The sequence below is a fragment of the Dermacentor silvarum genome, chromosome 2 (genome assembly GCF_013339745.2).
Source record: "Dermacentor silvarum isolate Dsil-2018 chromosome 2, BIME_Dsil_1.4, whole genome shotgun sequence".
Lineage (NCBI taxonomy): Eukaryota > Metazoa > Arthropoda > Arachnida > Ixodida > Ixodidae > Dermacentor > Dermacentor silvarum.
The window spans coordinates 127,291,787-127,313,528 of NC_051155.1; the positions used below are offsets into that span (position 1 = coordinate 127,291,787).

Genomic DNA, 21,742 nt, shown 5'->3' on the forward strand with positions numbered 1-21,742 from the left:
CCCGGGGCGTCGACGCCGTCAGCCGCGAGCGGGTCACCGATCCTGGAATGGGTCAATCGATGCCTCTGGGGGTCCCGCGTGGCCGACATTCGGACACACCGTGACTGCGCGCACGCTTGCAGGCGAGAGGGCGTGACGGTCTGGCCAAATTGCCCCGCCGCCGCGATCCGAAACGTCCCCAAAACCAAAGAAAACAAGGGGGTGGGGCGATAAAAAAACGTGCCTGGTAGCCGCCGGGGGCAGCTCCCGACGATAGAGTTATTCATTGTTGCAGGGCGCAGCGCCGTGCATTGGAAAGGGTTCGTCGGGAGATGGGTCTCTCTGCCGGCAGCCTCGCGATCGTAATGGTAGAGGACGGAGTGAGCCTATGTATATAACGACATGAAAAGAGAAAGAGGGGAAAGCAACGACAGTAGTTTGACTTTTACCTTGCCATCAATGCACTGCGCCGAAGCGCCGTGTATCGACGAAGTAGGAATGTAGCAACGAAGTCCATTATACTTTCTCTGTTGCTTTTGTTAGTTTTTAATGTTCTATCGAAATGCGAGCAGATCGGTGCCTTTGCGCAAATTATAGGCTGTCCATGGCGGATTACCCTTCTCCATGTGGATGCGTCCGGGGTCATTCGAGTTCATTACCCGAACTCTAGAGCGCAAGTAAGAGTGCGACATTCGCTGTCGCATCGTGCATAGCCGTACGCCAAGCATACCTACAAGGAATGGACACGCTCTTGTTGCACACTCCTGATTGAGCCTTTCACTGACTGGCATTTGTTTGCCGCTTTATTGTGCCGGAGGTTAGTGGGATACTCAGAGTGCTTAATTATTCTATCTTTACACGCCAAGTGGTGCAACGGTTGGCCTTTCACACTTGCGCGCCAAGATAAGCGGTGAATTTGCTGACGCGAAATCGCAGCATGTGCTACTGGAAACTGCTTCTCCCGCCCGCTAGGCTGTGTTACGGCGCATCAGTTGGCACGCGGACTTTCAGCGCTGGTTGCCCATATGGTTTCGGTTTCCGCCTCACGCGTTTGCTGTCAATCTTATCACCATCGCATTCGTGGCGCTCTGCGGCGCGCGGCCGCGTACGTTTGTTGGTACCGGACGGTCGACGTGCCCACATTATATCTATTTACGAATTATTGAGAGAAACCAACATGCAGTGCTAATACTCAATTGGCACTTTACTGTGTGTTTTATATTATAGTGATAAATTTTGTTCGAGCATAACAAAACGTTTCAGCAATGTGCTGCGATGGCTTTATTGTTGGAAAATGAACTTGAAACTGAAACCAAGCCAAACCAAGCATTGCTTTCTAAGCCATCATCAGCCAAGCTTATCGCTCTCCCAGTGCTGCTTCCCATGGTGTGCTTCCCATCATTTGCATACCAGTTGAAGCAGTATAAGAGATGCCCACATAGACACTGGTGCCATATGCTCCTCTAGATAACTTTTTAGGAGACCTTAAGGTCCTAACAGACTGGCATCATTATCATCTGCAAGGAGGGAAATGAGACATCTTATTGCATGTCTGTGCACTGTCAGGACCACAGTATACGGTAGGCTAAATTCCCCAGAAAAAATACAGTAGAAAGTTTCAGCCCATGCTGTTGCTCTGATTCATTATTTTCTGGAGACCATTCATGGGGACTTTTTTTTAGCTTATTCGCCATTGGGACTTGCATTATGTTTTGTCCCATTTATAAGAATTTGTAGGAGGATCCCACCTGGCACTGTTGAAGTTTTGCTCATTGCCTAATTTAATGATGCACAGTTAGACCACAGTGAACACTGGATAAGCTACTTGCTGCTTCATCTTTGCATATTAAATTGTTTTCATACACTGCCAGAAAATACAAAGTGAACATTTTTTTTATTAGCAGGCAAATTGCATCCCATGAAACTGTGTTATTAGGTTTTATCAAATGCACCCTCGTAGACTATTGCCTGCAACTTCTGTGGTTGAGGTTGGGGGAAGAGAGCGCGTAAAATACCTTTGTTTGTCCAAGTAGTATGTGTGCCAAGCAGCTTGCGTCCTTATTGATCGCACGGCTCATTTCTCGTTTTTTTCCTTTCTGACAGCAAGCCGTCATACCCCGTGCCATCCGTACCACAGTGCCAACAATACCTGCCAATGTGCGCTTCCACTGCCTGCCCTTGTTCGTGCGCCAGTGCATCAAAACCTACACGGCTGACTGGCACAAAGTCCTGTACAAGTCGAGCGTCTATTCGGGAACGTACAAAGAGCTGCTCAGGTTTGTTGCCACTTTCGCTTTAATTCTTTTTCACTTGATGGAAACGGTGAGTTGTGCAGGTTGGTAGTTCAGTATCGTCAAAATCACACAGCACAATGGGAACCAAGGATAATAAAATTGGACAACGCGGTTGCTGTAGCGCCCTTGTTGTCAGAGCCCTTGTTCACTTTGGGCTGTTTGATTTATGCCACCCTTTTCACTGCTGTTGGGTTTACCTTGGGATATGCTGGTTGACTTGTAGATGCAGAATGAAAGGTCAACATCTCATGCCTACAATCTGCTTACGCAAATTTCAGATGCCTTCCTTGTTTTTTTTTTTGTTTTTTTTTGCAGCATTGCTACATTACACCTATTTTTCTGGGCTGTGATCTTCTTAACCCTTGACATCATTACATATATTTGTAAAGAATGCCCTTAAGTACCATCTAAAAAGCCAACATAGCTGATATACATTATGGCTCTCTGCTCAAGTACTTTATAACAGGACAAAATTTTTCTCAATGCTTTATGCTGCAGAACTAAGGGTGGTGGCTGGTGGCCAGCACTTTTAACTCACTGCCATATGTCAAATTTGAATAACAGTGCTAAGTTTTCTGAAGTAAACTGTTAAAAATATAACATTTCCTCATCGATTTGGGAGATTTTGCATTTGCATTTATTACAGGGTGCTTGTATGCTTGATTTTTCTTTCTGTGAACATTTGCAAAGACTTGTGTTAAAAAGGTTTTTGAGATCTTTTAGGAAATCTCCAGGGTGTGTTCATAGTTAACCCCACAAAGCCCCATATATTTCTGATAAGCTGAGTTTGATACCTCGAAATTCCGACTTAAGCTCAAGGATCTTAATGTCAAGCCCATAAAAGGTTTCTTGGATGAGCTAGGGGGGGGTGAGGTTTCAATTGTGGATTGTTCAGCAAACCAATTACTAAATAATTACTGATGTAATAATTAGTAACTCAGCAAACATTGTTTTTTAGTACAAATGTACTCTTTGTGACCAAAAATTGAAGTTAACAAGTTCTAATTTTCCTTGATGCAGAATAGTATTAGTGCTTTACAGAAGTGAAGGTGTTAAACTTCACAAGGTAAACCTCGCAATCTTGCACCTCACAAGCTATTAAACCCCACAAATCCTTTCCAACAAAAAGCTTCTTTAATTCACTTTGTATGAATGGTGTTGTGTATTTATATATATAGGCAATTAAATGCCACTTCTGCCAAAACATCCTGCACTTATCCTCCTCCTTGTTCATCATTCTTACTCATTGGTGCATCAATGTAAGTATGAAAAGGGGCGGGAGTTTCGGGGAAACTGAAGGAAAGTGCAGACATTTTTTTAAGCGACGTTTGACTGAAGCTCAGCCTATTTTTTTCATTAGTGCCGCTTTAATATAAGTCATGGAGCCAGTCGGAGGAATAGACATGTATTGCATTCTTGCTTTTTGATGTCTTAAGAGACTGCGGGACAGGTTTGTCTCAAAGTATGAGATGATGCACTGTGTCATGGAGAGTAATAATGTTCTCGACAACACATTAGTTAACTGAACAGTGTCACACTTATGCGTGCAGTGCACTTTGTTGCTGTAGTGTTTTATTTGCTTTCATCTTCCTTTTCATCTTTTCCAGTCGAATACCAAGGCCTACGGACCTGCAGGACCAGGTGTATGAGGTTGACACAGAGACCGAGGTTAAGGACTCGGTATGTTAGTGCTATGCTATTTTTACAAAAAAAAAAAACTTATTCGTAACCTCTCTGAGATAAATGTAGTTCAAATGCCTTTTGATAATGGCCCGTGCTTTGGCTCAGAAGTGGGATAATGTACTGATGATCTTCAACCTCCAATAGGCAGTGCAAAGACCAGTGAAGAAATGAAGTGGGTGGAGTTCAATTGAAATGACTTTCCAGTACTAATTTTGCATGCAAAGAATTGTTCTGCAAGTTTCACTCTGCCTTTGAAACTTCAGCTCAGTTTTCCACAATTGCACTGATGTTGTTGATGGCTTAAAACCTTGTGAAAGAAGCCCACTTATAAGATTATAGTTTTGTAGGTGCATGGGCAGGTACAGTCGTGGCTTCAGCTCCAACAGCAGAGAGTTTGTGCGTACCATTTTATGTTATGCGTAGGCTTTTGTTGATGCTCAGTCTTTTCATTTTCTCCAGGAGAGCAATCTCAAGGGTGACTCTGAGGTCATTAAGGAAGGCTACATACTCAAGGGGCCAGAATCCGGCACTGACAGCTTCATTAGCTTGGCAACAAAGGTGAGTGTGTTGGTGAAGGCCACTGATAGAAGTGTAGTTCGACTTTCCTAGACCTAGGTTCGTAAGGGACCAAGGTTATTTGTCAGCGTTATCAGAAACAGTAATTATCTGAAATTGAATAATACGTGGTCCGAAACAGAATTATGTGTTCTGTTATATCCATATGTATAATTATATGCTTCTTAATTGAAATCAGGTAATAGTTATGATAAATAAGCAATAAATTTATTCATGAAAACAAACACAGGTGCAGAGCAAAAGCTTTCAACTGGGTTGAAAAACTGCAGATGTGCGCACATCTGGGATATCAAAGCAACCTATCCATGACTGGGTTCGTGGCACCTATCAACATACAGAGTAGCCTGAAGAAGAAACTTCACCGTATTTTGACTGCTGGTCATGCCTTCTGTATGACCTCTGCTGGCTTTTGCCTTATTACTCACGCCCTATGAAGCTAGAGACTTCTATTAGCCAAATAGACCAGGAGCCTTTGTTTCAAATAAATGACTTGAAAATATGTCTAGAACTGGAAGGCCAATAATGATCTTCAAGTTTCTTTAAATTAAATTAAATTTCAGTTATTAGAGTTCGAGTTACTTTAAGTCATCTGTATTGAATACTGTTTCAAAGCATAATACACAAGCAACATAAGTGCTTTGTGCAGTTTTATTGTTCCTGATTACTGTTCTCTTATTTAGTCCATAGTGCCCCTTATTGGTCTCTCGTCATATACGGCATCAGTACATGTGCCTTATTGTAAGATACTTATCAGCAAAGAACTGCAAGCAAAATATTTTGCTCAAGTGCCTGCTTCCCAGTGCCGTCAGTTCTGGCGTACATTGTGCAGCTTATTATTTGGTGAGAACAGCGTCTTTTTGTGTATTTGTGTTGGAAAAATGGCTTTACTTTATGGCACTCTAGTTCCTTACTCGTTATACATCCAGGCATGAGTGCTTGAATATAGCACAGTCTGAAGACGGTATTCTCTGTTGAAGTTATAATTCCTTGATAACCTCTTGACATATCTTAACTGCTCTTTTGCTGTTGAAACTTGGATAATATTATGATTACACAATACCCATTATATGTTCTCTGCAATTTGTTCCTCTAGTCATTCAAAAGAAGATACATGACACTAACACGAGGAGTGGATGGTAGCCACTCGCTCGAGTTCTACAAGGATGACAAAAAGACGGAATCGAAAGGCACCATCTGCATGGACTTTTGTAGCAAAGTGGTCAGGGTAAGTCACAGAAATGCATTATATATGGCGGGAGCAGTCCTGTTTGCAAACTGCGGTTCTTTGCAAAATTTGGGTTGTTCTTTCATAAGAAATAGGGCATTGTGCGGTAGGCTATCCCGAAAGAACTTCGGAACTTTCTCACATTTGTGGTAAGGAATTTGAGATGATAGCATGAAGCACGTTGAAGTTGGGCTGCATTACTTATGATATGCGTTTATTCCTAAAGCTCTCATCACCCTTCAGCACTTGGCTACATTTGCTGCTTTCACCACACACCGTAACATGGTCACTGCTGCATGGTGTCATGCATTCTTGTGTATGTGAAGCCCATACATCTTATAAGGACATCATGCAGTCTTTCACGTACAGCCCTTATTCTAAAGATTCTTCACTCTGCGAATATGTAGTATATGTCAGCTCTGCTAATGCAGGGACTCTGTGCGTAAAGGAAAGGAGGCAGTCGGGAAGGTTGCCAGCTGCACTTGCTGTTTTTCTGTCTGTCTCCTCTACCCGCTTTCGAAAAGAAAAAAGAAAAAAAAAGGAGCAACACAAATTAGTTTACGCTAGTAATGTACTGTTGGTTCTGGATGCAGTGCGAAAAACATTGACTGCCTCCACATTTCTATACTAGACAAGAGTGTACACCGATTGGTTTCCTCAGGTCTGAAAACAAACAAGCCTGGTGCTGCAGCTAACTGTGGGTGAATTATTGGAAAAGATAGTGAATACAAGCACAGTGTGGCATGCTTTTTCTTCATCTTTGGCACCGGCCCGATAGAATGCCGAGGGAGTGGCAGCAAAATTGTTTGGAGGCAACAAACTGACTGTTGCTCACCAAGACTTTTGGCCGGGAGGCTTGCTCGGGCTGCCACATGAATTCACATAATTTTAGAGTTTACAGTGTAGCCCACAACAGCTCCGCGCAACAAAGAACTTTCAAGGGCTGTTTGCCTTCAGACCAGAGAAAATGAATCACTGGGCCCGTTGCTCTCTGGTGTAGATTACAAGTGGGGTAGCCATCATTTTTTGCACCACAGTCAAAACTGAACTGATGTAGCACATCCAAACTTGCGCAGCAGTGGCTGGAAATTTAGTGACCTTGCGGGAAAATGCAATGATAAGACTGAGTTGGGAACAAAATATTTTCAAGAACAAGAGCGTCGGATAATAATTTTCACCCGCTCTAATTCATTGCTGCCAGGCTTGTTATCATGAGTAGCAGTGAGAAATGAAATGCTCATTAAGTGAAATCGCTATCATTGTTGCGTGTGCAGCCCTCACCATTAGCACATCATTTTTCTTCTACTCTCACTCGGCTCATTCCAAACTTTATCAAAAGGACACTCAGTTTACCCACGATATCTTGAACTGAGGATGCCGCTTGCCTAAGGAGAAAAACTCTTGCCTGCTCATTTCTTTATTAAGGTTTTTTTTACTACTACTACCCACGAATGGGGAACAAACGCTCTAGTTTACTTTTATACCGACTTAATCCTCACTGGTGGAATGTTGTCTCTCTTGATATTGCCATTCACTTCATTGCAAGTCTTATCAAGAAACATAACATTAATGGCGTAGTTCTTATTATAAAGAAAACATTTCATATTTCTGTACTTTCCTTGTACTCATGAGCACCAGTGTCTTTATTCGTTGCTTGCTTTAGTTGTTACTGTGACTTAAGTGTGAAGTGTCACCTTCTCTTTAACTTGATAATAGAATATATATAACTGAGGGATTCTACTGCTGCATGGAGTGAAGGCATCTTCTGTAGGACGAACCTGTTACTAAACTCGATGCATGTGCTGCATGTTACCTCTTTTCTTGTATCAGATTGAAAGGTCACACTGCTGCAATCAGCGTAATAGTTGCTTTGTCAGGTCCTGTTAGTACACAGGCACCTGACTTGGCTAGTTCTTGTGTTTAGTCATTGCAGCTAATCGGTGGGAGTTTTGATTGAGACTGATTGAATGTGGACCCTGCCACTGCGCAGAATTCCAAGCGGAGTAAGCTGAGCTTCGAGTTGCGCATGCAAGATGGCCACAAGTCATGTGTGCTGGCGGCTGAGAGCGAGATCGAGATGGATGGCTGGATGGCCATGCTTGTGGCCATCACCACCAACTACCGCAATGCCCAGGAATGCAGCAAAAAGGCTGCGGCTACCGTCGTCTCATCACCTGAAGGTCTGCTCTCCCTGTGCCCCATATTTTTGCATTCGGTGCTTTCTTGAGAACGAAATGGCTCGCCTTAGTAGCATTCTGCTGCAGCAAGGTGAATGGGGATTCTTGCCTTGTGTGAAATGTCCTTATTCTGCAAATATAATGTTGATTTAGCAAGTCAAGTTCTGAAATAATGTGACCTTGGGCTGCTAACCTGCTGGTCACTGATGGCAGTGCAACTTCACTAGTCAGGTGGTGGTCCTGGTTTCGACCATACCTACTATTAGACAACTATAAGTTTGTTTTTGAGTTATTAAGCTGTAGGTAAAGGTTTGTCACTGCATGAAAATTCCTCCATCTTCAGGATTTACATAAAACTTTTTTAGTTATCAAACATTTTGCACACTTATAAACATGCATACATTCTTCTCTTTGCACTTTTATTATCTTAGCAAGGCATTTTGGACTAGTTAGTAATCCTTAAATTTTTCACGCTGTGTTTTAGGACGACACTTGAAATATGAAACGGCAGGCACTAGCACTAACTTCCAACTAAAGTTTATTATGTGCCAAGTTACTGCGATATTGTGAAGAGTTCCATTTACGACAACATTTTGAACATGTAAACACAGCACCTTTTTTATGTTCCCATAGTGATAGCTTTCAGCACCAACTTTACTTACGTACTTTGTCTAAAACCTTTGCAGAAAATGTGGTGACGTCACCCTCATCACCCTATGGCTATGGAACATTGAAAAGCTTGGAGCACAGCAAGAACCCAGACTTGGTGAAGGTATTGAAGCCTTTTCTTTTTTTTTCCTCATGTTTGCTGTGGACTTATGGTATTATGTTCAACTTCATAGAAAATCTGTATTACTGGTTTTGATTTGACACAAGAGAATCTGACTGATGGATCTCACTAAAAAGATTGTTTTATGTTCTACCCAAATGAGGTATACCTATGTGCCAAAGCTGTGTTTGCTAAAAATTGTGCAAGTTTTCTGCCCTCGTAGCTAAGATGGTCCACAAATTTTATTTTTTTATTTTTTTCAGTACGCTAAGGAAACGGACTACTCCATATCCCAAGCACGTAAACAGAATAGGCAGAACCTGTTCTCTATTTATCCAGACTTGCAGGTAAGTAGTGTTTTAAGAATATAGTGGTCTTGCTAGGTGCTACTTTCCGTGATCAGTAACATCATTATGTCCTTGTGGCATTTTATAAGCATGAACTTCTAGCACTTTTTGTAAGTAATATGTGCTACGTACCTTTGTAAGCATAGTGTTAATATGATTCAATTTTTTTGTAGTCTGTACAGCGACGAGCCTACTTCAATTGTACTATTGCCGCTTAATTCTGAAGTGTTCATTAACATTATGTCTCTGGTTTAATCACTTACGTTTTGTTTATACTACTTTACTTATCATAGATCATAGCTTTTCTTTCCATAATCAATTCTTAGGATGCCAAATGCAATGCTTTGATGCCATATACTGTCACATGTGATTGGTAACAGGTTGCCCAGTCAGCTGTTACCTGTGCAGCTAAAAACAGTTGTTAGTTGTGGCTTGCTAAGGATCTGTGTGATTGAGATGCTTCTTTCGCTTTGCCAATCCTTGCACATGCAGAGATCAAGCAGCTGCATGCACATATCCAACTATGAGCGACGTGTGGAGCCCTTCAAGGAAGAGTTCAACACTCGTATGTTCGTGAAGTGCGAAGAGGTCAAATTTAATCTGCAGGCACCTCTGGACTGCCAGAATGGATCCCTCTGCCAGGTATAGCGATGCATAACAATGTCACGCGAACTGTAAAGCTTACCATTTCATGGTACAGTCGGCATTGAAAGTTTACGGGGCATAGCTTCTGCGAAACAGTTTAATTTTCTAATGGTTTGTACCTGCAGCTAGTAAGACTGTACAATGCTCGGTTGGTGGAGCGTGCCATTACAGGCTGGTAATCGGAATACATAACACGCTGTAGGCCCAGGTTGCAGAAATATTAAACTTTTTTTGGGATACCCCGCCCCATAAACTTTTGACGTTGATAGTACATCTTGAACCAAGTGCCTGACAAGAGGGTGCATCGAGGACTTTTTAAGGAGAACAAAGCAGAACAGAGATTGTGGTTGGCAGACAAGGAATTACAAATGTGCGATGCCTGCACCGCTAAAGTGCAGTCTAACTGAAATTCAATAGTTTGCTGTACATCATTTTGAATGATATGAGTGAGGCATCAAGGAGACAATGGATTATGTACACAAATGCATTTGTGTGTGTGTGTGTGTGTGTGTGCGTGCATGTGACCCATTTTTTTTGTGTCTCCCTCTTGCCATTCAAAAAAATATACAGTAAACCACTCTCTTGTTCGAAAACAAATTCGCTTAAATAAACTTCAGTCTGCTGAAGTTCTGGAGCTATAATGAAGTTTCTTCTGTCTTTTTGAATGCTTCTTTCAAAAATTATTTGTCATACTTCAGACTCAAGGTATTGAATACAGGGATTATTTATTTTGATTTAGGGAGATAATTTTGCTTAATGTTTTCTATTTAACACTGCTTTTGCGCAACCTTAGTGTTACGAAAATGGAATGCATAATGTGCCAGTGTGACATTTGATGTCCTAACGCTTTGCTGGTGCCCATGCATGGTCCACATTCCTTCCGTGCTCAAAAATATGAAAGTGGGAATAGACATGAGCCTCCTTGAGCTTATAGGAATAGCGCAGTTTAGAATTGTTTGTTTATTTTCTTGTCATGACAATAATGGGTATTTAAAGATGGCATAGTATGCAAAGCAAGGGTATTGTCATCACTAGAAATTAGTATGCGTAGGTGTCAGAATGACAAAAATAGTCTTGCAGTCTGGCAGTACCAAAAATATTTAACCATAATACACTAAACTTAATGTTGCTCTTTATTATCTTTTTAACTAAAGATTACAGAAATCTGCAAGCTTTTTCTTGTGTGAGGGCCAATGTGACGACCTTCAATAGAAAGTGGCATATCGACATTCTTCAGTGCTTTCTTTTGCTCAGTGTAATGTTCTTCGAGTCGTCCTCACTGACTCAGAGAATGTTAGATTTTGCTCTCTCAGTTTTGTTGTTTTATAGTTCGGTGACTCTGTATATGCAGGTTGAACCCTACTTTACTACCATGGCTGTCTACGATGTCCGTCACATGCGCAAGGTGACAGAGGATTTTCGCTTCGACGTCAACAACTCGTACATGCGCAACATGCTGCCAAAGACGACGCGAAGAAAAAGTACCAGCGGCTCGGCTCCCAATGGGACCGCAGGCACTCAGCTGAACGATGCGTTGATACCTGGAATGAGCGAGCTCGGAGAGGAATGGCTAGCATTTCCACAACAGGTAATAATGATACTGGCCTTCTTACTTTTTAAATTTTTGACATACTCTACTGACTTGCTTTGCTGGCATAGTGGTCCAGACGCACTTTGCATGAGTGTCAAAATTCAGCAAGTTGCATTTTGTATGAATTCTTATTTTCTATTACAGCAAGCGGTTGCTATAAATTTTTGCCACCCACCACGGTGACTCAGTGACTATAATGCCAAGCATGATATCACAACTTATAAGTTCAATTTCTGGTCACGGCTGCTGCATTCAGATGGGGGCAAAATGCAAAATCGTTCATGCATCGTGCTTTGTTTGCACATTTTAAAAAAACCTCAGGTGGTAAAAGATTAATGCAGGTCCTGCACAATGGGAATCAAAGTTATGCGACGCATTTTGTAAGTAGCTGACGATCCAGCATAGTTTGGGGTTCTTCAAAGAGTTACAAATGGATCAACATGTTTGTGTAAAGCAAACAATTGTGTATGTGACATGAGCCATTGTGGCGACAGAAGCAAGACGACGACGACAGGATGACGGCAGTGGCATGATGACAGTTTTACTTTTATTCCCGTAAAGAAACGGTAAAGCTTGTTTCGTAACGAACTGGGCCGATCCTGAAGGCGGTACAATGTTGTACAGCGTCTTTGTAGCGTTGTATGTTACAAGGAACTGACAGGAATCTGGGCCAATCCCAAAGGCGATGCAGTTTAACACAGCATCTTAAAGTGTTAGCTGCCATGAGGCAAGAATGAAGGAAACCGCAATGCTCCCGCTCTTGATGCACGGGATAGACAGGGGTAAGTCTGACCGGATGGAAACTGGTGTGAGTGGAAATGACCTCGCTTGTGCACTGCGACGTGATGAACTTGCCAGTTGTCTCAAAGAGCTGGGTGACCTAACAGTTGGAGCATTGGGCAACTGTGTCAGGTTTGATCCCACCATTGGGCACTTGAATTCTCTTTTTATTGAAGAGGCTTGAAACGTGGATAGATGGGATTCTACCAACCTACCGCAACGTGCCTCGGATGAGGCAAAGAATGCTTTGCATTAAGGTTGTATTCACCTGGCTTGACATAGCTGCATGCCCTGCAGGCTGTCTTCATGGTTCAGCGTCCGGACTCTGAGCTGTTCCTGGTGGTGCGGGTGGAGAAGGTACTGCAGGGAAGCATAGCGCAGGCCTCGGAACCTTACCTCCGGCACAGCAGTGATGGCCGCCAAGGGACCAAGGCCCAGAAGATGTTTCGCCTGTGCTGCCAGCGGCTGGACCATTTCCGCATGCCCTTTGCGTGGGCCGCCAAGTGAGCACCTATTACTTGATAGCTTTGAGATCACTTTTCTCTGGTTGAAATATCTGTTTGGGACAAGCATCTGTAGGTTGGTTTTAAAGGTGCATTAAAAGCGATTATGAAATCAAGCTAGAATTACAGATCAGGCTACAAGATGTTCGAAGCGTCGCCTCTACCACTCGCAGCTGTTCGTAAAGGGAGAGATTGGCTTTAGACTTAAAACAGGATTATTGCCGTTACTGGGGAAATGCGGCACCGGCTTCTATAACGGATCATGACCCATTTGTAATTGGTGAATTGTAGTCAACCCCTGATTATTAAAAAAAAAGAAACAAACCTAAAACCCCTTTTCTGCCAGGAACAGGGGTGCACGCAAAGCTTGTCCAACCATAGGGGAGGGGTTGTTAGTTTTTTGAGCGTTTGAGACGTTCACGGGCCCGCTGCCTGCTGCCGTTCCTTCAACACGGCCTGCTATTCGGCAGAACGAACCAAACCCGGCCTCCCCATCCGACTGCCGGGCCTGAACTGGCGGGAAACGGCGGGCGCGAGGCGAGCGAACCCTTTTCCTCCTCCGGAGGGAGGGGAAGCCTGTGATTGGCTGGTGGTATGGCGTGATCGCACACGCCAGCTGCAGGCGATACGTCTACTTCTTCATGCATATAAAACCCCGCTTTAAAGGGTGCATATAATGAACCGACAGTAGCTGGATTGCTTAGCAACCCGGAGGTTGGTGGTTCGATTCCGCAGCCCGGCGAGTAATTTGTATTTTCACGCGGCTTGGGTTTTTTCCTACGCCAACACCAACGTCGACACGAGTGAAACAGTATGAGCTTCGCTTGAAAAATTGTTGCATTTCAGCATAAGAAAAGACTAAATTTGGCCAGAGTTGAGTTTTTTTTACAGAAGAACTGATTACTAATGCTACGTCTTCATACTGTTCTATCAGTGCTGTTTGTGAGAGCGTAGTCCTCTCTTTGAAAGTACCTGCTACTCAAATCCGGCTTGACTGGACATGACCTCAAAGATTCACGTTAGAGAGAATTAAAAAGAAAATTGCCAGTGTAGCTTTCTAAAAGAACTTGAATCACTATCGCCAGTATGAATAGAAAAATTGTGCTTTGGTTGCGATTTTCTCTACAACTAAGTCAACTCATGGCGCAAAACAACATTTGTGAGGTTTCTAAATAAAATAGTGAACTAACATTCTATCCTCCATTTCGCAAGTCGTTTGCCACGCTGCCGGATATATGAGGCGTACACAGGCAATATCCTTGCACAGTGAAATATAGTTCTGGGCATAACTGTCTGATTAGTGGCAGTATTAGAGATAAAGTTGTTTTTGCTTGGTACATGATATATTACAATGATACGTGTCTTGTTGGGACCTTTGAGCATGCACGTCGTATGCTGCAAATTCTGCAGCTGCTGGGCAGACGACGTGGTGTGGATAAGCACATCTTGAATGGCAGTCAGTCTTTCTATTGGTTTAAGGAGTCCTGCTGCTTCCATAGTGCTGCAAATGACTTGTGAGATGGAGTATATACTATACATAGGTGTCTGCCTTTACTATCCCTTCAAATAGTACAGTAGAACCTCGCTCATACATTTCGGAAAAAAATGTGAGAAAAAAACATACTAACCAAGAAAACGTACAATTTGAAATAACTAAAAAATTTTACACACTCAGCTGTAGTTGACGACTACGTAATGCAAAGCGTTGTGCAAATCGTTGTGCAGGAGTGCGTGTTGAGTTGGTGGGGCTTCAGGCGGCCAGAGATCCGTTGTGTTGTTTTTGTATTGTGTGGTGTTTTAAAACAGCGACGGGAAACTCGAAACGAAATCGAGCTGGTGGGCGACGCTGGATACCACCGAAGCAAAACGTGATGCTCAAGTCATGCCGCCTGCCGCAGGAAACGGCAGTGCATTTTGATTATCGCCTACTAAATGCGGACAGTACGCTACCAACGGCACTATGCCCCATGTGCTGTAAAAGAGATAGGTGAAGATGCTTATGTGAATAGGTTTGGCAGCTGGTAGCTGTGAATGAGGTGTGTGACGACCCAGGAGGAGATTTGCTGGTACAGGAATAAGAAACGGTGCGTGCCGGTGTTTTGACGCGAGACGGGTAGGCGAGTATTGTGGGGAAGCAGGTGCGACGGGCGCCTTGCGCCTTTTCTTGTTTACATGGGATCTAATGGCCAGAAAACATATACGATCGCAGTTTGGCAATGTACTAAACATTTGTGCCGAAAAATCGTGTTTTCCGGGAACGTATAAACCAGTAAAAAGATAAGCGTAATTCTATTGGGTCATTTTTTGTGTTCTTGATCGCGACCAATGGCGCTGGAAATCATACATAACGGGACCGTATCAACAAGCTTCTGCTGTATTCCATGTGGTTTGTGGGATAGTGTACTGGACACTGTTTGTGCATGTGTTGCTTTAACTCCTCTTTCAGTACACATGACATGTGTCTTACTAAGTGCCTCCCACAACCACATTCTCTTCTCTTCTCCTGCTACTACAGACCTCTGTTCAGTCCGTCATTCCAATGAGTTGGACAAGTTCATGGAGTTTGGGCAGATCTACCGGCAGGATAGTGCCAAACTCTCTGAAGAAGACACACTGAAGTTCCTCTGCGACCTCAAGAGGTAGGTTTTCTTTTTTTCTTGTTGGATGGAACACTGGATGCAAATAAGAATTTAAAACAAAGTGACATTTGGACATTTCATGTGTTAGTAACTGAAATGGTTAAAGCATCACATTTACTGAGAACAGCCCTTACGGATGAAAAGAATTATGTAAACATAAGAATGGGGCCGTCACTGTGAAAACACAAAAGGACCTCCCAATAAGCATCTATTTCCTTTTCTCATTGGTGAGCAGTCCAACAACAAAAAGATAATTGCATTTCATTTGAACATGAAAAAGACAGCTTGGCTGACTTCATTGAATTTTGAACCTAACCAGAGCTTCTGGCCAGCACCTGTACATTTCTACGGGACAAGTAAATATTCTGACCATGAAATTGGTGCCTCGCAAGATAATTCTAACTTGACTTAGCAGCACTGCACCTGATCCCGATGGTGGGGGTGGTGCTATGGAAAACTTGGTGGTACTCGGAAGTCTTGGTGGTGCTATGCAAAACTGAATGCACCTAAGACATGTAATCTAATATCAAAAATTTTCGACTTGCCCTTGGCAGAGCTTCAAGTGAAATGGCAGCTCACAGTGGATAATTAGAGTATTTCTGAGATCGGGTCCAAGAATTGCCTGCACATTACAACAGAGTATGAAAGCGAAACTGCGTTTGTGGTATTGGCAATAGCCTATTGTCAGAGCCATCGTCACCGCCATTGATATCATGAGATAGTGACAGAACAAGTTTTCACATAGGTCGGTAAAAATGATGCCTCACTTTCATCATCCCGAAAACTCATTCAAAAGAGAAGTTATTTTATGGGGTAAGCTAGCAGCAGCAGAGCCTCATCACGTGTTTTCAGTGTGTTGGTGCCTTGCATCGCACAAAGAACTGGTGAAGTGGTTCTGCCTAGGCATGGACTACCATATCATTCTTGATGACAGCAGTCATTCAAGAAGTGTCGAATCACACATTGGATCGCACAAAGGCTGACATGTGACCCGCAGCAATAAAGATCTGCCTGAGAATCACGATGACGGACATTAAGTGCACATAAACTTCCATTCTTTGAAGTTAAACTTTGAAGGTGCAATCTTTTTTCTGATTACCAGTATCGCAGGCATGCTACATTGTTCTTATGAAATCTAGTGCGTACATCTAGGGGCACCATTGTTTTCTACTTATGATGTGGGGGCATGTTAAAACAAGGAAAATAGTGCGAAATAAAGCAGCGGTGTGTTTGCGTTCTCTTTCTGCTTCTAAATTTGACCCACCAGATAATTCGATCAATTCTGTTGGTCTTTTCTAAGTCGAATTAGTGGAAGTCAACTGTACTGTGTTTTCAGATGTCTTCTTGAAGATTTTGTCTGCTCAGTTTAGCATCCATTAAGTATTGTAGTATTTACAGGATGCATCTTCTCACTTGCTTAGTTTTTATTCTTCTTTCTTGTAGGCCAGAGAAAGTGAAACATTTCACAGTGATTCCAGGGCACATCAAGGTTTCGCTGAGGCTATTGAGACCTGATGAGACTGTTGACAGTGAGTGCTGTTTATTTTATCTTCTTGTCTCCATGAATTTGCTCCGCATTGTGAGGCCATTCAGCATTCTGCAGCTGGATGCTGAGGCATGGTTGTGCATAGTTAAAAGAAACGAAGTGCTTCACCGTTTTATCGATCTGCTGTATTTACTTAATGGCAATGCAATGTTTTTTCTTTTTCGAAATTCTTATTCCCCAATGTTGGCATCTGCATTATTAATTAATACTATGATATTAGCATAAGTGGTGCCACAGTGCAGCTATCTTTGATTATCTGGGATCCTATAGTTCCCACTGCTTTGCCATCCAATGCTGGTAAAGCTTTTTTTTTTTTTGAAATAGATTGCTGTTGCACATAGTTCCCTCTTGTAGTGCAAGAGGAAGGCCATGTGGGGAGAATGATGTATGGAATGCCACTGAATTTCTGTGCAGGTTTGAGGTGTGGTATCTTGAAACTTGTGCTAGGTTCAAAATTTCATACAAAGTGGACAAAGTGCAGTCTGCACTAGGTCTTCATTTCAACAATGACCAGTGCTGTCCTCAGTTGGGCAAATGCACAGTGGGGGGAACTGCACTTGGCAGATTAGAAAAATGACTTAATGTTCAAGGAAGTACTAATTGGTAATCGTATAATTTTTCAGATTTTCTGCTGTTTAGCTCATCTAACTGCTTGGCTGAGTGTAATGCCGTTTTTACCATCCCTGAAAGACAGTCTGTTTTAATTCTCTTTGCCGCAGACTCCCTGACAACGTCTCTGGTTCCTGTAGTGCCATTCCCGATGCCTCCCAAGCCCAGGGAAGGCCCCACACTCGAAGTGCAGCAGTTCCCTACGGACGTGGCAGCCGACAGTCATCCATTCTTTTCTTACCTCAACCACCTGTATGTTTACCCCAAGAGCCTTAAGTACGACAGCCAGAAGGCATTCGCCAAGGTACGTTAGCTATGGCAATGTTGCTTCTTGACCTCTGGTGCTCAGAATTGACGAAGGGGTTAAAGGGGCAGGAGTCTGTCTTGAATGCGCCCTGAGATTATGGCTTTCATCGTAAGATTATGTCTCAGAGGGATGAAAACATGCTTTATTTCTTATTCAAGGAATTATATCTTTAAGCCAGTGTGCATGGGCTGTTTGAAATGGCATGTGACAACACTCTACTGCATAACATCAACACATTTACATGTCATATGATCACATGTAAATGCTGGTTCCTCAGTCACTGCCAAATGCATTCTGCTTTTCATGAAAAAATTTTTGCTGACATTATGGCTTCTGCACCATGAGCTTGTTTTTTTTTTTTTTTGTTAGGTACAGTTAGTAGCTTCTGTGGGTCCAGATTCACCATGAAAGTTAGGTGTGTTTGTGCTGTGGCGCCGATGCTCTTGACGCTTGTAGCAGGGGCATTCCTGGAACTGCTAGGAACAATGCACAGCAACTGAAAGATGGGAATCAGCTCTGGTACGATTGATGCGAGGAGGTTGTGAGGAGCAATCCAGAAGCAGATGGGGGGGGGGGGGGAGGGATGGCTCTTTGAAAATGCCAGGAAGAAGACAATGCAGTTGCAGAAGCTTGAAAAGAAGTGCAATTTGTGACGTACTAGTAATGGTGGGAACGTGTCTGCCTGGAGGACTTTCTCAAAGATTGCACTACCTTGTAGCTTTGGGCAGTGGCTTCACCTTCAAGTTTATAGACATGCACTAGCTTTGGGCTTTATAGTCTGTATCCCATTTGCATGTTTCAGACTCCTGTTTACACTAATTATTGTTAGGGGGTAAGAGTCGCTGGAGTTCTTTATTTCATGCTGATCTTTCTAAATCTGTCAACTTGCACAGTATATAGTATCCCTTGAAGATGTCTCCCAACGTGTCCATGGAATTTCTGTACAGGCAAGAAACATATCGTGCTGTGTGGAGCTCAGGGACAGGGATGATGAAGGGACAAAGCCACTGAAGGTGAGTCAGTGATCCAATCATACGACTTAAACCCTAACTGTGTTGTGGCAATTGTGAATGACAGCTGCACTGACCTTTCCCAGATATGAGATGTGTCGTCCAGCTTGGTCTCTTGTTGAAAAGGCGAGCTAGGCCATTGAATTGTTCTTTTGCACTGAGAATGATCTTGCAGCCATTATCTTGTGTTTCTAATCTGATGTCAGAGTGCAATGTGCCCTGTTATGTAGATTTTTTTAGCATTGTTGTGGGTTTATTTTGTTGCTGCAAAAGTGTATCGCTGTTGTATTGCTGGTGTTTTTTAGCTGCCTTAAGTCGTGCAGAATTTCCTTTGCACAAATTGTACAATTAACTCTTTCATGAGCTTATTGCATACTTTATGGCTGATTTTTTGTTTATATCCCTGACTGTGTGTGCAAATTTTCAGTGCATCTATGGTCGACCAGGGGAGCCCATTTTCGTCTCGCAGTCATACACGGCTGTGACACATCATTGTGTCACACCCGACTTTTATGAGGAGGTAAGGGAATTCTTCTTCATGTTGTGACTCTTCAGTGCTTCACATGAGGGGGAAAAAAAAAAAACGCACCTTTATCTTTTTTTTTCTTTTCTTTTTGCACTGTGTGATGAAACATTTAGTTGTGGTTCCACAAGAATAAGGAACACCATTAATAAGTTTTGGCTATATGCGTTAACCAGTGTGAACTGCGCTTTCAGAAGTTTTATGTACAGCATTTAATTTACAGAGCCCTTAGTATTATTTATCTGTTGCTTTCTCCTTGCCCTTACTGGTTTCTTTTACATGCTGTTCAAAATTTTTTGTTTCGTGTGTGGGAAAATCAGTTTGATTTGATCACACATAAATTTAAGTAGTTCTTTCTTTCAAATTTATATAGCACATTTCTGCCATTACAGCTTAGTGCAGCAGTTCGAACATGTTATTAATTGGGGAATGTAGAGCTGATAGCTGAAGATTAAGAAACCTGGGCTGGTATAATGCAAGGATTGCTTTCTTATTATTCACCATTCACGGCTCGCCAATTCCAGGGATAATGCAGATGCAGCTCCACGCGGACCATTGAAGAAGTGCGAAAAGGAATAACATTGTAATAGAATCATTCCATTATCCTGGCCCTGTTTTTATTTTTATTGGCAGAGGCCTTTAAAGCATTGCTGTGTGCACCACAAGATGCAAACTTTTTAATGCGACAGCCCTAAGGGCCCCGTGTTGCAGAAAATCCAACGTTGGTGTCGGCGTAAGCTTTGTCGTCCGTGGCATCCGTCGCGGAGAAATTCATCCCCAACCACCCCGACCGCACAGGCCCTCCGCGTGGCACAAGGTGCTAGGGAAGAAAAATGAAATTTCTCAAAGTAAAATCCATTCTGTAACTAACACATTCTGTTACTGAAATGTGCCAGTGTTGCAGAAAGAAAAAAGAAAGAAAAGAAAATGGGCTCTTTAAAGGAATATTTACTAAATTGGAAATTAGTTGTACTGCAAGTGTTTGCATAGTATGAATCACCATCGACTGGCCTGTAATTGTATTGCGTTTAACAATCATTTCTCCCATATGTTCTCTTCAGGTGAAGGTTGTGCTCCCTGTGGAATTGCACGAACAACACCATCTTCTTTTTACCTTCTACCACGTGAGCTGCGACATTGCCAAGGGCGCCAAACGCAAGGAAGGTCCTATTGAGAGCATTGTTGGCTATTCCTGGCTACCTCTATTCAACAAGGGAAGGTTGGTGCAGTCCATGCCTTTTTTGTGATCATTAGCCAAGAGAGGATACTGATAGCTATATCCTCATTTGCACCAAGAGATTCATGATAGCGACTTCACTTATTGCAGTGGTTGACTCTTCTAACCAGCTGCATGCGAATAGGAAACTCTTACACGTCACTTCCTCTTCCTTGCAATCCACATCCTCATCCCTGTGCCATGCTCAGATGCTGCAGAGGCGTGAAAGGAGTATGCAATATCTATGTCTCTATATCAGTATAAGCAATATCTGTGTCTCTGAGCAGTAAAATCAGTTTTCCGACACAGGGTCTTCTATGAAACTGTTCTAGGCAGAAGAAAGAAATCAGTTTCTTAATTGATGTTCCACTCTACTTTAGTTGCTTATCTCTCAGCCAGCTCTTTATGGCTGCTAATGCCAGTGTCGAACAGACAAAACCAGTTACTTGTTATCTAAAGCATTTTTGCATCCCCAAAAAAAAGCGGGCAAATTTGCACTCGGTCGTGCACAGCAAAAGTGTCTTACTGGCTGCTACTGCTAGGTATTAACATGGTTGCTGCTAGGTCTTAACTTGGTTTAACTTAACTACACATGTAGGGAAGGTATTCTCGGGCGATCATTTTTGGAGGTACCTTCCCTTTCGCGACATTTCACATGATTAGCGCTGGACGTGTCGGAGCCTACGAGCGAGATCGTTCCTGGTATGCCATGGATGCAGACAGGAGCTGTGTCTGTGTTGGGCGAAGCGAGTGTGCACCTGCGCGGGCGGTTACTGGGCAACGCAAGGTGACATCATCACTACTGCTTCGGCGCATTCGTGGCTAGGCAACGTGGGCGGCGTTGGGAGCAGCTCTGCGCATTGCCTCGTTGGTGCCGCTACAATTTCTTTCTTTCTCTATCTCGCTCTAATTTTCTCTTCCCCTCTCCCGAGCATTGCGCGCGCCGCGCACATGCTCTCCTTCCCTCGCCTTAACGTCCCATGTCAAGGCAACATGTGCACGGCACGGAGAGGAGGCGAGGCACACGCCGCTCCGCAAGGTGGTTGCTAGGCAACACAGTGACGTCATAGCTTGGTGAGGTATTGCGACAGCAGACGCCACTTTTTACGGTTAGCTAGAACAGCCTCGCTGTTAAAATTTTGAGGAACTGTTGTAACCCTGGAATGGAAGCTCTCTTTGTGCATTGAAACCCCTGAGGCATTCTATTCTTGGAAGTACGGCACAAGTAAACTTTGTGGCTGAGCAGATCTTCAGCCACATTTGGCAATCCCTTTTACCTATAGAGGTACCTTAGATGTCTGTTAATTTTACCGAAACTTTGAA

At 43.0% G+C, this 21,742-nt stretch overlaps 1 protein-coding gene across 1 annotated transcript in view; it reads left to right on the forward strand.

Moving 5' to 3' along the window:
- LOC119441747 (dedicator of cytokinesis protein 9) overlaps nt 1-21,742 on the forward strand; it is a 122,898-nt gene that overhangs the window by 19,159 nt on the left and 81,997 nt on the right. The window contains exons 3-19 of the mRNA XM_037706355.2: nt 2,083-2,255; nt 3,881-3,953; nt 4,416-4,514; nt 5,626-5,757; nt 7,748-7,937; nt 8,621-8,706; nt 8,967-9,050; nt 9,543-9,692; nt 11,047-11,283; nt 12,364-12,569; nt 13,504-13,511; nt 15,097-15,208; nt 16,652-16,737; nt 17,474-17,667; nt 18,618-18,683; nt 19,108-19,200; nt 20,265-20,422. Coding sequence (XP_037562283.1) covers nt 2,083-2,255; nt 3,881-3,953; nt 4,416-4,514; nt 5,626-5,757; nt 7,748-7,937; nt 8,621-8,706; nt 8,967-9,050; nt 9,543-9,692; nt 11,047-11,283; nt 12,364-12,569; nt 13,504-13,511; nt 15,097-15,208; nt 16,652-16,737; nt 17,474-17,667; nt 18,618-18,683; nt 19,108-19,200; nt 20,265-20,422 — 2,147 coding nt within the window. The remainder of the gene's footprint in view (nt 1-2,082; nt 2,256-3,880; nt 3,954-4,415; nt 4,515-5,625; nt 5,758-7,747; nt 7,938-8,620; nt 8,707-8,966; nt 9,051-9,542; nt 9,693-11,046; nt 11,284-12,363; nt 12,570-13,503; nt 13,512-15,096; nt 15,209-16,651; nt 16,738-17,473; nt 17,668-18,617; nt 18,684-19,107; nt 19,201-20,264; nt 20,423-21,742) is intronic.